The sequence below is a fragment of the Sander lucioperca genome, chromosome 22 (assembly GCF_008315115.2).
Source record: "Sander lucioperca isolate FBNREF2018 chromosome 22, SLUC_FBN_1.2, whole genome shotgun sequence".
Lineage (NCBI taxonomy): Eukaryota > Metazoa > Chordata > Actinopteri > Perciformes > Percidae > Sander > Sander lucioperca.
This window is the reverse complement of record NC_050194.1, coordinates 4,887,666-4,902,958: the sequence shown is the minus strand read 5'-3', so window position 1 is coordinate 4,902,958 and position 15,293 is coordinate 4,887,666. Positions and strand designations below refer to the sequence as shown.

Below are 15,293 nucleotides of genomic sequence, written 5' to 3'. Positions count from 1 at the left end.
CTGACCTAGGACAACTAAACCAGACTGTTCCTTCAGTAGACCAAAACTACTCGCTGGTGTTTTCATCTCTAATGTTAAATCACTCAGGTCTGTACTACTGTTTCACCTCTATGAGATATCAACGGTATCAGCTGTTTGTGTGCCCCAAATTTGGCCCCCCTGCTGTAGAGCTCTTCTCAGAGGGAGAAGAAGTCACTCTCAGATGCAGAGATAGGAGAGAGGACATGTGGCATGTTTGGTTTATCAAGTCAAACCGAACAGAGGGAAGAATCATTACTGTAGAGTCTGATCAGAGCATGAGCAGAGTGAGCTGGTACGATAATAATGGGAGCCTGGTTATCTCTAATATCTCAGCGGGAGACGCAGGAGAGTACTGGTGTGTAGTTTATGACCCATATGATCAGTGTGTGTCAACAGAGAGAACTGTGTTAGTGTACATGGAGCCCTTTGGGATTTACTCCACATCCTTCAAAGTGCGATGCTCAGTGCTCAGTGTCCTGCTGCTGATGCTCTGTGCTGCTGTAGTCGCTGTGAACCTGACATGGAGAGGAGCGCAGCTTTCAGCTCACACACTTTATATGCATATATGATCATTTCATCAATGGCTTTAATACAGCCTGGTATACACTGGCTTTAATACAGCCTGGTATACACTGGCTTTAATACAGCCTGGTATACACTGGCTTTAAAACAAGAGATGGGACACATTTATGCAGAGAAAACATTTAAACTAGAACACAAACTCCAATGGTCCAATTGAAGATTAAGCAAAAGGTTTAATACAACAGAATGATGAAATGACAAGTCAACAACAATCAAACACTGCCAGCAGTGGACTGCAAGGATGCTTCCCCTTGTGAGGGTCACGTAAAAACAGTCCCGAAATCACCTCTGTTTCAGCATTACATTCCTTTAGAATAAGCGGGTGTTTCCTTGAAGGAAACTCTCACAGGATAAGGACACACCTCTGAATTCAGGTTTACTCCAGGTCACAGACAAAGGTCGGGTTATCACGGTAGTGCCATTTCTATTGTGTGTGTGTGTGTGTGTGTGTGTGTGTGTGTGTGTGTGTGTGTGTGTGTGTGTGTGTGTGTGTGTGTTAAACTTAGGTGTAACAAAATCTGAAGGGTCACAGATTTCAGTGCAACACCCCTTCAGCAAAAACAACACAACCCCCCAAATAAATACATATTTTTGGTAAGTTTTGCTGCTTTTATTCGTGCCGTTTGTATATTTGGACAACAGTGTTCATTGTTCCTCATCATTTCAGCTCCTGAGCTCAGCTGTCTGCAGCTTAAACCCCCCCAAAAAAACAGAAAACACTGTAACGTTAGTAAAGTGGTGGAAAAGCTGCAGAGGCTATTTCTAGAAGACTCCGAGTTATACACAGACTTTCTGGACACAACACAGACATGACATTACCGTATGTATCTCCGAAAAGACCCATGACAACAAGAAATCCCTCGTCGGCTTAAAAAGAAAAGTCCAGAAAATCCCCAAATTGCCTCTTGATGTCGCATCAGATTCACAGTGAAGCCAGCAGCAACCATAGTCAGTATATATAATGGATCAGCAGCCCCGTGTCTCTGGACGGAGACCAGTGAAGTCTCTTTCCCGGTGATGGCTGAGCGTTACTGAGCAGCCTCCAACTGAGCTTGAAGACGTAGATGTGACGTGAGCAACCTGTCTGAAAGTTGGAAGTCTTCTGGTAGCTGTGCCAAGAGAAATCTCAATCATTCCCAATCTAGCAGAGACGGAGAGCGTAGGTATATGTAAGGAGATAACATAGACACAGGCTAATTATTGATCACTAAAATGATAGTTAACATTAGTAATTAAACTTAAACAGCTAATGGAAGTCCAAACTGCCTGAGAGCTTCTCCTGTACTATACGGTAATTCCTCTACTATGAGACAGTAAGTCTCGTGGTTATGACCCAATCGTTAGCCTATTTTTATAAAAACGTCTGCTACGGAGCCATAACGTGAGCTACAAGGTAATGGAGCCTTTTATACATTGTTGTGTTTCTTTAGAAATAAACAACGGACAAATAGAGTCTTTAAACTCTTCAGATGTAAAGTTATTCTCTGTCAAAGTGACGTCAAAATGAATGGCAGTCAATGGGATGCTAACGGGAGCTGATGGCTTGGTAGCATCAAAATGGCGCCATAGGAGGTTTGGGTTGTGAGGAGAAGCTGACCCCGTTGGCAGCAACGACACATTGTACTTCCTCTTCTTCATGTTCTCTTCTTAATGACGGATTGCAAACAACTTGTAGATGCATACCGCCTCCTACTGTACAGGAGTGTGTAACATCAGGTCATTTTACAATTCTCTTAAATTCTACTCATCAACCCTGTGTCTTTTAAAAATGTAATTGGTGCCTTCCTGGTGGTTCTTACTCCTCTCCCTCCCCTTCTGATCCCAGCATCCCATTGCATAATTCAATGCATAATCAGCCAAAGTCTGCATATTTATGCAGGGGGGCACATTTTATTCAAATACGCTGCACTTTCGCGGCATAAATTGACAATTTCCACGCAAAATATGCGGGGCTTGCATGATTTCATAATCCCCGCATTTTCGTTGCAAAAAAGTCCCATATATCTTAGCAGAAAGTTGAAAAATGTTGTGTTTACTTCACACAAGAGCTGCCGTTTTGTTGTCATGGGAACATTATGAAGTGACGTAATTACGCAATGTGAACATCATCGAAAAGCTGCAAACCCCGCGATGAAGCCACGATGAAACCACAGTTTTTGCAAGTTCTCGCAATTTCATTGCATAAATATCCCGCATATTCCATCGCATTTTTTTAAGAAAACGTTACGCATAATCAAGGATTTTTGCTGCAACAATCACAAAAAAACTCCACATTTTTCTGGAAACGTACGCATTACATGTTCAGCATTTTACTTTAAAACCTCACAGTTTTCACAGTTGTCACTATTCCTTTTCCCCATTAAAAACAAGCTCCATCCAGTCCTGTGTGAGTCTTGTCATAATATCGTCCCTCCTGGTCCTTCCCCTATAATTCTTTATACTGACAGACTTTGGTATTTTATCAGATCTCCTTCCTTTTCTGTCTTCCTCCCACCATATTTAGAATCTGAATGAAGTCGCTTAATCATATTTATGTTTATATATGTATTTATATATATATATATATATATATATATATATATATATATATATATACACACACACACACAGAGACACACACACACACACACACAAACACAAACACAGACACACCCACACACACTTCCCTGATCTTCGCACCTCTCCCAGTCACACATCCTCTCTGGACAAAGGGCTGGCAATTTGCCACACACACACACACACACACACACACACACATACAGATGTACCAGATAAAGATCAGCAGCTGCTGAGGGTTGGTGTAGAGCGTATATGAGCTGAGTGGTGTCAGTGTTTGTCGACCTCGGAGCAGAATGGCTGCAGTCACAGAGCTCTCCTTCCTGCTGTTTGCTCTCATCAACAACATCCATGCACAAGAACGGATCTTTGTCAAAAAGGAAGGAGACTCTTACACCTTCAACCTCCCCAACAACACCGACTCCTGCCTGATCTCCAGATCTGTTGGTGAGGAGAAGCTTGTCCTGTGGAACACCTCTGACCTCTGGTCCAACAGCTCCTCAGTACCTGAACACCTGAAACAACGACTTGTCAGCTCGGTGAAAACTTCTTCTTACACCATCCTCGACCTGACCCATTCAGACTCCGGCCCGTACCGAGAGGAGTGTTGGACTGAGGGCAACGTGACGCATGACAACAACTTCACTATTACTGTTTGTACTTCAATAGGTGGGACAGCTATTGATGAGAGACTTGGAGGAACAGTGGACCTGCCATGTGAGGGAGCAGCTGATAATCTGGATGTCCAGTGGCTCAAACAGGACTCTAGATATGAGCAAGAAACATGGAGCAGAGTTTTTGGGGACAAGACGACATCAGTGATGGACAATGTTAGAGGAAGATACCAAGTGGTGACAAACACATCAGCTCTTCGTGTTTCCAACGTCACAGGAACAGACTTTACAGACTACAGATGTCTGGTGATGGACCAACAGCAGTGTGTTAGTAGTTACACTGTACGGTTGAGACTATTTGTTGAGATAATCTACCGCTCAGTGGGAGAGACCGCTGTGTTGCCGTGCACTATCACTGACTCCACTGATGAACAGCCGCCACGTTGGTCTAATCTGTTCTCCTCTGACCTAGGACAACTAAACCAGACTGTTCCTTCAGTAGACCAAAACTACTCGCTGGTGTTTTCATCTCTAATGTTAAATCACTCAGGTTGGTACACCTGTAAAGCCTCTAAGAGAGAGCAACGGTATCAGCTGCTTGTGTGTCCCAAATTTGTCCCCCCTGCTGAAAAGCTCTTGTCAGAGGGAAAAGAAGTTACTCTCAGATGCACAGATAGGAGAGAGGGTAAGAGGCATGGTTGGTTTATTAAGTCAAACCGAACAGAGGGAAGAATCATTACTGTAGAGTCTGATCAGACCATGAGCAGAGTGAGCAGGTATGATAATAATGGGAGCCTGGTTATCTCTAATAGCTCAGCGGGAGACGCAGGGGAGTACTGGTGTGCAGTTTATGATGATGATTATCAGTGTGTGTCAACAGAGAGAACTGTGTTAAAGGAGCCCTTTAGGAATTACTCAACCTTCTTCAAAGAGCGATGCTCAGTGCTCAGTGTCCTGCTGCTGATGCTCTGTCACTGGCTTTAATACAGCCTGGTATACACTGGCTTTAATACAGCCTGGTATACACTGGCTTTAATACAGCCTGGTATACACTGGCTTTAATACAGCCTGGTATACACTGGCTTTAATACAGCCCGGTATACACTGGCTTTAATACAGCCCGGTATACACTGGCTTTAATACAGCCCGGTATACACTGGCTTTAATACAGCCCGGTATACACTGGCTTTAATACAGCCTGGTATACACTGGCTTTAATACAGCCTGGTATACACTGGCTTTAATACAGCCTGGTATACACTGGCTTTAATACAGCCTGGTATACACTGGCTTTAATACAAGGGATGGACACATTCATGCAGAGAAAACATTGAAACTAGAACACAAAAGACAGAGAGAGAGATTACAGAAACAACAAACAGAAATGATGGGAAATAAGACATAAATACCCAATGATTATTATTATAATAATATTAAATAAGTGGTGACAGGGTGCAGATGTTTCCTTATCGTCTGTATTAGTATGTTGTGTATTTATATATATATATATATAGAGAGAGAGAGAGAGATGATGATATATAGATATTGTATATTATATATGAAGGAATATGAATTGTCTTTAATGCATTTATAATAGTTGTATCTTGCAGTGTTGTCAGTGTTATAAACTTGTTATTATATCTTGGTCTATATCTATAATCTATCTTCTGTATAATAAACATTATTAATCAACAATATAACTTGTTCTGATTGTGATTTCTGATTAATTATTATAATCAACATATCTCTGGGTCTGTAACATGTTTCTCATGTTAACTTTCAGTCAGTAAAGTTGATTTCTAGAGCACATTTAAACACACATTAATCTGACCAAAGTGATGAATAAAAGAACATTAAAATGTAAATATCAAAACCCAAAAAGAAGATCCCAACTCCAACAACAAGCAGCAGTTCCCAAACCCAGAATGATGACATGATGAGACCAGATAGAGAGATTAGAGAGTTCTAATGGGTCTTCATCCAGATATAAAAACAGAAATGGAGGGAGCTGTTAGAAAAATCTACAAGACGTGTTTGTTAGATTGATGAGGAAGGAGAGGCTTGGTCCAACTGAAGATTAAGCAAAAGGTTTAATACAACAGAATGATGAAATGACAAGTCAACAACAATCAAACACTGCCAGCAGTGGACTGCAAGGATGCTTCCCCTTGTGAGGGTCACGTAAAAACAGTCCCGAAATCACCTCTGTTTCAGCATTACATTCCTTTAGAATAAGCGGGTGTTTCCTTGAAGGAAACTCTCACAGGATAAGGACACACCTCTGAATTCAGGTTTACTCCAGGTCACAGACAAAGGTCGGTTATCACGGTAGTGCCATTTCTATTGTGTGTGTGTGTGTGTGTGTGTGTGTGTGTGTGTGTGTGTGTGTGTGTGTGTTAAACTTAGGTGTAACAAAATCTGAAGGGTCACAGATTTCAGTGCAACACCCCTTCAGCAAAAACAACACAACCCCCCAAATAAATACATATTTTTGGTAAGTTTTGCTGCTTTTATTCGTGCCGTTTGTATATTTGGACAACAGTGTTCATTGTTCCTCATCATTTCAGCCCCTGAGCTCAGCTGTCTGCAGCTTAAACCCCCCCCAAAAAAACAGAAAACGAAAAGCTGCAGAGGCTATTTCTAGAAGACTCCGAGTTATACACAGACTTTCTGGACACAACACAGACATGACATTACCGTATGTATCTCCGAAAAGACCCATGACAACAAGAAATCCCTCGTCGGCTTAGAAAGAGAAGTCCAGAAAATCCCCAAATTGCCTCTTTATGTCGTATCAGATTCACAGTGAAGCCAGCAGCAACCATAGTCAGTATATATAATGGATCAGCAGCCCCGTGTCTCTGGACGGAGACCAGTGAAGTCTCTTTCCCGGTGATGGCTGAGCGTTACTGAGCAGCCTCCAACTGAGCTTGAAGACGTAGATGTGACGTGAGCAACCTGTCTGAAAGTTGGAAGTCTTCTGGTAGCTGTGCCAAGAGAAATCTCAATCATTCCCAATCTAGCAGAGACGGAGAGCGTAGGTATATGTAAGGAGATAACATAGACACAGGCTAATTATTGATCACTAAAATGATAGTTAACATTAGTAATTAAACTTAAACAGCTAATGGAAGTCCAAACTGCCTGAGAGCTTCTCCTGTACTATACGGTAATTCCTCTACTATGAGACAGTAAGTCTCGTGGTTATGACCCAATCGTTAGCCTATTTTTATAAAAACGTCTGCTACGGAGCCATAACGTGAGGTACAAGGTAATGGAGCCTTTTATACATTGTCGTGTTTCTTTAGAAATAAACAATGGACAAATAGAGTCTTTAAACTCTTCAGATGTAAAGTTATTCTCTGTCAAAGTGACGTCAAAATGAATGGCAGTCAATGGGATGCTAACGGGAGGTGATGGCTTGGTAGCATCAACATGGCGCCATAGGAGGTTAGGGTTGTGAGGAGAAGCTGACCCCGTTGGCAGCAACAGACACATTGTACTTCCTCTTCTTCATGTTCTCTTCTTTAATGACGGATTGCAAACAACTTCTACAACGTAGATGCATACCGCCTCCTACTGTACAGGAGTGTGTAACATCAGGTCATTTTACAATTCTCTTAAATTCTACTCATCAACCCTTTGTCTTTTAAAAATGTAATTGGTGCCTGGTTTATGCATGGGGGGGCGAATTTTATTCAAATACACCACACTTTCGCCGCATAAATTGACAATTTCCGCGCAAAATATGCGGGGCTTGCATGATTTCATAATCCCCGCATTTTCGTTGCAAAAAAGTCCCATATATCTTAGCAGAAAGTTGAAAAATGTTGTGTTTACTTCATATAAGAGCTGCCATTTTGTTGCCATGGGAACATTATGAAGTGACGTAATTATGTGACGTGAACATCATCGAAAAGCTGCAAACCCCGCGATGAAACCATGATGAAACCACAATTTTTGCAAGTTCCCGCAATTTCATCGCCTAAAACAGCATAAATATCCCGCATATTCCATCGCATTTTTTAAGAAAACGTGACGCATAATCAAGGATTTTTGCTGCAACAATCACAAAAACACTCCACATTTTTCTGGAAGTACTGATTACATGTTCAGCATTTTCTTTAACCTCACAGTTTTCACAGTTGTCACTATTCCTTTTCCCCATTAAAAACAAGCTCCATCCAGTCCTGTGTGAGTCTTGTCATAATATCGTCCCTCCTGGTCCTTCCCCTATAATTCTTTATACTGACAGACTTTGGTATTTTATCAGATCTCCTTCCTTTTCTGTCTTCCTCCCACCATATTTAGAATCTGAATGAAGTCGCTTAATCATATTTATGTTTAAATATATACACACACACGCACACACACACACACGCACACACACACACACACACACACACACACAGACACACACAAACACACACACACACACACACACACACACACACACACACACACACACACACACACACACACACACACACACACACACTTCTCTGATCTTCGCACCTCTCCCAGTCGCACATCCTCTCTCTGGACAAAGGGCTGGCAATGTACCACAGACACACTCACACACACACACACACACACACACACACACACACACACACACACACACACACATACAGATGTACCAGATAAAGATCAGCAGCTGCTGAGGGTTGGTGTAGAGTATATGAGCTGAGTGGTGTCAGTGTTTGTCGACCTCGGAGCAGAATGGCTGCAGTCACAGAGCTCTCCTTCCTGCTGTTTGCTCTCATCAACTACATCCATGCTCAAGAACGGATCTTTGTCAAAAAGGAAGGAGACTCTTACACCTTCAACCTCCCCAACAACACCGACTCCTGCCTGATCTCCAGATCTGTTGGTGAGGAGAAGCTTGTCCTGTGGAACACCTCTGACCTCTGGTCCAACAGCTCCTCAGTACCTGAACACCTGAAACAACGACTTGTCAGCTCGGTGAAAACTTCTTCTTACACCATCCTCGACCTGACCCATTCAGACTCCGGCCCGTACCGAGAGGAGTGTTGGACTGAGGGCAACGTGACGCATGACAACAACTTCACTATCACTGTTTGTACTTCAATAGGTGGGACAGTTATTGAAGTGAGACTTGGAGGAACAGTGGACCTGCCATGTGAGGGAGCAGCTGATAATCTGGATGTCCAGTGGCTCAAACAGGACTCTAGATATGAGCAAGAAACATGGAGCAGAGTTTTTGGGGACAAGACGACATCAGTGATGGACAATGTTAGAGGAAGATACCAAGTGGTGACAAACACATCAGCTCTTCGTGTTTCCAACGTCACAGGAACAGACTTTACAGACTACAGATGTCTGGTGATGCACCAACAGCAGTGTGTTAGCAGTCACCCTGTAGGGTTGGAACTACAGGTTGAGGTAATCTACCACTCAGTGGGAGAGACCGCTGTGTTGCCGTGCACTATCACTGACTCCACTGATGAACAGCCCCCACGTTGGTCTAATCTGTTCTCCTCTGACCTAGGACAACTAAACCAGACTGTTCCTTCAGTAGACCAAAACTACTCGCTGGTGTTTTCATCTCTAATGTTAAATCACTCAGGTCTGTACTACTGTTTCACCTCTATGAGATATCAACGGTATCAGCTGTTTGTGTGCCCCAAATTTGGCCCCCCTGCTGTAGAGCTCTTCTCAGAGGGAGAAGAAGTCACTCTCAGATGCACAGATAGGAGAGAGGACATGTGGCATGTTTGGTTTATCAAGTCAAACCGAACAGAGGGAAGAATCATTACTGTAGAGTCTGATCAGAGCATGAGCAGAGTGAGCTGGTACGATAATAATGGGAGCCTGGTTATCTCTAATATCTCAGCGGGAGACGCAGGAGAGTACTGGTGTGTAGTTTATGACCCATATGATCAGTGTGTGTCAACAGAGAGAACTGTGTTAGTGTACATGGAGCCCTTTGGGATTTACTCCACATCCTTCAAAGTACGATGCTCAGTGCTCAGTGTCCTGCTGCTGATGCTCTGTGCTGCTGTAGTCGCTGTGAACCTGACATGGAGAGGAGCGCAGCTTTCAGCTCACACACTTTATATGCATATATGATCATTTCATCAATGGCTTTAATACAGCCACAGGCTAATTATTGATCACTAAAATGATAGTTAACATTAGAATTAACTTAACGCTACTGGAAGTCCAAACTGCCTGAGAGCTTCTCCTGTACTATACGGTAAACATCTCCTGCTACTACGGCGACTAGACGCTAAGTCATCGTGTTATGACCAACAATCGTCTCGCCTATGTTTATAAAACGATCGCCGCTACGCGATCCCTAACGTGAGGTACAAGGTAGGAGCCTTGTATACATTGTCGTGTTCTTTAGAAATAACAATGGACAAATAGAGTCTTTAAACTCTTCAGATGTAAAGTATTCTCTGTCACAGTGACGTGCAAAATGAATGCATCAATGGTGATGCTAACGGAGGTGATGGCTTGGTAGCATCAACATGGCGGCCATAGGAGTTTGGGTTGTGAGGAGAAGCTGACCCCGTTGGCAGCAACAGACACATTGTACTTCCTCTTCTTCATGTTCTCTCTTTAAATGACGGATTGCAAACAACTCTACAACGTAGATGCATACCGCCTCCTACTGTACAGGAGTTGTAACATCAGGTCATTTTACAATTCTCTTAAATTCTACATCATCAACCCTTTGTCTTTAAAAATGTAATTGGTGCCTGGTTTATGCATGGGGGGCGCAATATTTATTCAAATACACCCACACTTCGCCGCATAAATGACAAGTTCCGCCAAAATATGCGGGGCTGCATGATTTCAAATCCCCGCATTTATCGTTGCAAAAAAGTCCCATAGATCTTAGCAGAAGTTGAAAAATGTGTGTGTACTTCATATAGAGCTGCCATTTTGTTGCCATGGGAACATTATGAAGTGACGTAATATGTGACGTGAACATCATCGAAAAGCTGCAAACACCCGCGATGAAACCATGATGAAACACAATTTTGCAAGTTCCCGCAATTTCATCGCTCCTAAAACAGCATAAATATCCCGCATATTCCATCGCATTTTTTAAGAAAACGTGACGCATAATCAGGATTTTGCTGCAACAATCACAAAACACACTCCACATTTTCGGGAACGTATGATTACATGTTCAGCATTTNTCTATTCAAGTTTACAGAGATATGCATTTGCTTTGTTCTAATCAAGTCTGGCCCAGCAGGGAGTAGCTTCCCAAATGGCAGAAACAGCTGTTACCTTTCCTGTGAGGACAATGAGGCCACGTCCACACGTACCAAAACAATCTTTTTTTTTACCCGTATTCCCTGGATTCGTTTCAAGAATAGTTGCGTCCAAGCGGATCCATTTGTAACTGTCCGTCCACACCGTCGCTGACTTGAGCTGCAAAGAAGCTCTGGCCGCCCGGTCGAGGACGCTGGTCAGAAAGTCCGGGGAAGCTGTTTGAGGCTTTGGCCGCTCTGACGTAGCAGCATTCTATGTTCATCATGGAAAAAGATCAAGCAGCCACTGCACGGCCAATACACTGACGCTAGAAACCTTTTATAAATTACATATATAATGACAGAATGTGTATTGGTTGTTGGTCGCAGCGGTGTCTGTTAGCAGTTAGCTCGCTCGTTAGCCGCTGAACCGCAGCAGCGTGCAGGCAGAGCGAGCAGCCGCCAGCTGTTGATCCGTGCAGGACTTCACCGTGAGCGGACTGTTTAGAGACCATGTGACCGGCAGGTAACGTTAACTGGTCCCTATACGCAAATATCATAAATGATAGGGAACCCAGCAACGACCATGATGAGCTTCTCCTCCTTTTTCTCTGAACTAATGTTTTGGTAGGAACCAAAGTTTACATCGTATGTTTCTCTGGGATCAGCCAGCGTGAAGGACGTCTATATTCTGATTGGTTGCCGCTGAACCGTGTCATAGCTCATTACCATAAAGTTGACCTACTTTCAACTTTCTGATTGACGCTCTGGTCGCTCAAAACGCCCAAAACGTGACGCCGACAGATTTTCCGCTCCTTGCAGCTGAGAGAAGCAGCTTCCATTGAAAATGAATGACTTCCTGTATCTTTAGAAGATCAAGTCGGCGGCGGTGTGGACGGACAGTAAATGACTCAACGCGCTACTTCATATTCCAGGCCTATAGGCGGCGCTGTTTCTGCTAGAGAAATTCACCAAAAAACGGAGACGAAGAGCATAGTCACTTCCACTTCCCATCATAACATGACTAGACTCACGTTCTCTTAATACATCCATGGACTATAATAACTTTCACCACTCCTCATTTTATAAAGGCCGCCGCAAGGAAACGTCTTTGTTTACATTGTATAATGTGCTGTTGGATTGCTTTTTATTTTGCAATTCTGTCTGCCATCGGACATGATTGCAGCGCGCTAACGTTAGCTCTGCTAGCTAACATCGGGAGTCAAACAAACATCAATGATCCACTGTCTTTTTGATAATCTACACGTTTTTCTTGCGGTAGCTTTTCTACAATAAGCCGTGGTAAAAGTTACTATAATCCGTTCAAGGAGTTGATGAGCAGACAGATTAGCTAGCTAGTTGATAAGTTGTCTACATCCACTTTATAAACAGATAACCATAGCAGCTAACGTTAACGTAACGTAGCTGCTAACCTTAGCAATATATCTTGTGTAGAATCTAGGACCGGCAGAGCAGAGGGAAGTGTCAGGGAGCAGAGACAAACTATTTAGCTAGATGAAGTGAGCGTGTTTGACCATGGAGACGGGATACGCTCGCTTATAGCTTCACCGCAGTCGTGTGTGTCAGTGGCCGCGGGTGAGAGGTCGAGGGGTGTGGCGATGACATCATCGATACGATAAGTACGCGGTTTTGCCGTCCAAACGAAGCCAAAAGAGAGCTGTTTTCGAATTTTTTCACCCTGGGACCAGGTTTCAAAAAAGTGCGTTTTCAGGCAGTGCTTTTGCTGGATTCGTGTGGACGACGGGCCCAAACGATGCTAAACATGTGCGTTTGCACCAAAAAGCGTCTCCGTGTGGACGGCCCCTGAGTCTTCTCCAGTATGCTAAATGACAGACATGACCTGATGATTCTTTAGAAACTTGAGAAGGTGTGAGCCAGACTAATGCTGATTACGTGTAGTAGTAATTGATTAGATCTAGCTGCAGGCTACATAAAACCAAAAGTACATTGCTTTCAAAACATAAGCATGGCTTTAACTTTTTAAAACCCAACAGAGACCATCTGATATGTGAAGGCAGCAGCTTCCACCGTCGTGGAGCAGCAGCTGGAAAGGCTCTGTCCCATATTTGGCAGTTTGCAGATGATCTGTATCTGTGTTTTATTATAAAGTTAATGAAATAAAAGGTGTTGTACTTTGTCTCAGCTACAGCTCTGAGTCTCTCCCTCTGCTCCTGTTTATCTCACCACTGATCTCACTTCATGTCCCGCCCACATCACTAACATTATAACAGCCAATCAGCACTCACCATGACATTGCAGCAGACTCAAGCAGAAGTGTCTCCGGCTCCGGTGGAGTTGGTCTCGCTCCGGGCCAGTCCCACTGTGTTCGTTGACTGGTAGACCAGAAAATAATACTCAGAATTCGCTCAGTTAAAATATAACAAAGCTTTAGTAAAGGATATTGCAAGCAGAATACAACTTATGCATCAGGACCAGACCCCCTTTAAGACACGTTCATTCTCGTCCTAACGCCTACAGTCTGTCCAGGAATCTGGTCCTGTCCTATTCTCTGCCCTCTCTCTTTATCCTTCTCCAGGTTCCTCCATCTGCCATGGTGTCTGTGCCACTAATAAGTTGGCCAAAGCTCAGACGTTCTGTCCCCCATGAAGATAGCGAAATATCAGTCCTTCCAGAAAAAATGGTGAGTTTTTTTGTAATTGTTGCGGGCAAAAATCCTTGATTATGCAGCACGTTTTCTTAAAAAATGCGATGGAATATGCGGGATATTTATGCAATTTTATTGCATTTGAAGAAAAAAAAAAGAGACAAAAGAACGTTGAAAAAAGTGACAGAAATGTCAAAAAAAAGCTTCAAAAATTGGAGGAAAGCAATGGACAAAAAACGTTGGAAAAAGTGACAAAAAAATGCACAAAAAACGTTGGAAAAAGTGACAAAAAAATGCACAAAAAACGTGAAAAAAATGACAAAAAAACGTGGAAAAAATGACAAACAAATTGACAAAAAAAACGTGGAAAAAAAATGTAAAAAAATGGACAAAAACGTCGGAAAAAGTGACCCAAAAATGACCAAAAAATGGACAAAAAAAACGTGGAATTCTTTTTTTAAAAAAATGGGCAAAAACGTCGGAAAAAGTGACCCAAAAATGACCAAAAAATTAAAAAAAAACGACCAAAAAATGGACAAAAAAACCCGACAAAAAATGGACAAATATGTCGGAAAAAGTGACCCAAAAATGACCAAAAACGTTGGAAAAAGTGACAAAAAAATGGACAAAAAAACATGGAAAAAATGACAAAAAATGGACAAAAAAACGTGGAAAAATGGACAAAAAAATGGACAAAAAAAAACGTGGAAAAAAAAAAAAAAAAGGACAAAAACGTCGGAAAAAGTGACCCAAAAATGACCAAAAAATTGGAAAAAAACGACCAAAAAATGGACAAAAAAAAACGACAAAAAAATGGACAAATACGTCGGAAAAAGTGACCCAAAAATGACCAAAAACGTTGGAAAAAGTGACAAAAAATGGACAAAAAAACGTGGAAATAATGACAAAATAATTGACAAAAAAACGTGGAAAAATTGACAAACAAATTGACAAAAAAAACTGGACAAAAACGTCGGAAAAAGTGACCCAAAAATGACAAAAAAAACGTGGAACATTTTTTTTAAAAAAATGGACAAAAACGTCGGAAAAAGTGACCCAAAAATGACAAAAAAATTGGAAAAAAATGACCAAAAAATGGACCAAAAAAAGGTGGAAAAAAATGACAAAAAAATGGACAAAAGAAGTTTTAATTTAAACGACGGGAAGACAACACCAGGGTTAGGTCTAATTATGTTCATCTCTTCTGACTCCATGCATGTTTTTAAACTGTATAAAGATGAAGCTATAGGACAGCACAAAAAAAATGGACAAAAACGTCGGAAAAAGTGACCCAAAAATGACCAAAAAATGGACAAAAAAAAATTGGAATTTTTTTTTTTTTTTTAAATGGACAAAAACGTCGGAAAAAGTGACCCAAAAATGACCAAAAAATTTGAAAAAAATGACCAAAAAATGGACAAAAAAAAGACAAAAAAATGGACAAAAAAAAGACAAAAAAATGGACAAATATGTCGGAAAAAGTGACCCAAAACGTTGGAAAAAGTGACAAAAAAATGGACAAAAAAACGTGGAAAAAATGACAAAAAATTGACAAACAAACGTGGAAAAATTGACAAACAAATTGACAAAAAAAAACATAAAAAAAAAAATTTTTTGTCCATTTTTTGGTCATTTTTGGGTCACTTTTTCCGACGTTTTTGT

At 41.8% G+C, this 15,293-nt stretch overlaps 1 protein-coding gene across 1 annotated transcript; it reads left to right on the top strand.

Moving 5' to 3' along the window:
* The first annotated feature begins 3,440 nt into the window (after positions 1-3,440).
* On the top strand, positions 3,441-12,899 carry LOC118494297 (immunoglobulin superfamily member 10-like). The gene is made up of 3 exons (XM_035997838.1): positions 3,441-4,050; positions 9,091-9,749; positions 12,882-12,899. Exons 1-3 carry the CDS (start codon positions 3,456-3,458, stop codon positions 12,897-12,899), a joined length of 1,272 nt encoding a protein of 423 aa, XP_035853731.1. The 5' UTR covers positions 3,441-3,455.
* Positions 12,900-15,293: the final 2,394 nt, after the last annotated feature.

Bases quoted from the DNA above. Each gene is read 5' to 3' on its own strand.
- LOC118494297 (XM_035997838.1), top strand. From the start codon at position 3,456: ATGGCTGCAGTCACAGAGCTCTCCTTCCTGCTGTTTGCTCTCATCAAC. The intron at 4,051-9,090 runs GAACAGACTTTA...CCAACGTCACAG, and splicing joins TCGTGTTTCCAACGTCACAG to GAACAGACTTTACAGACTAC.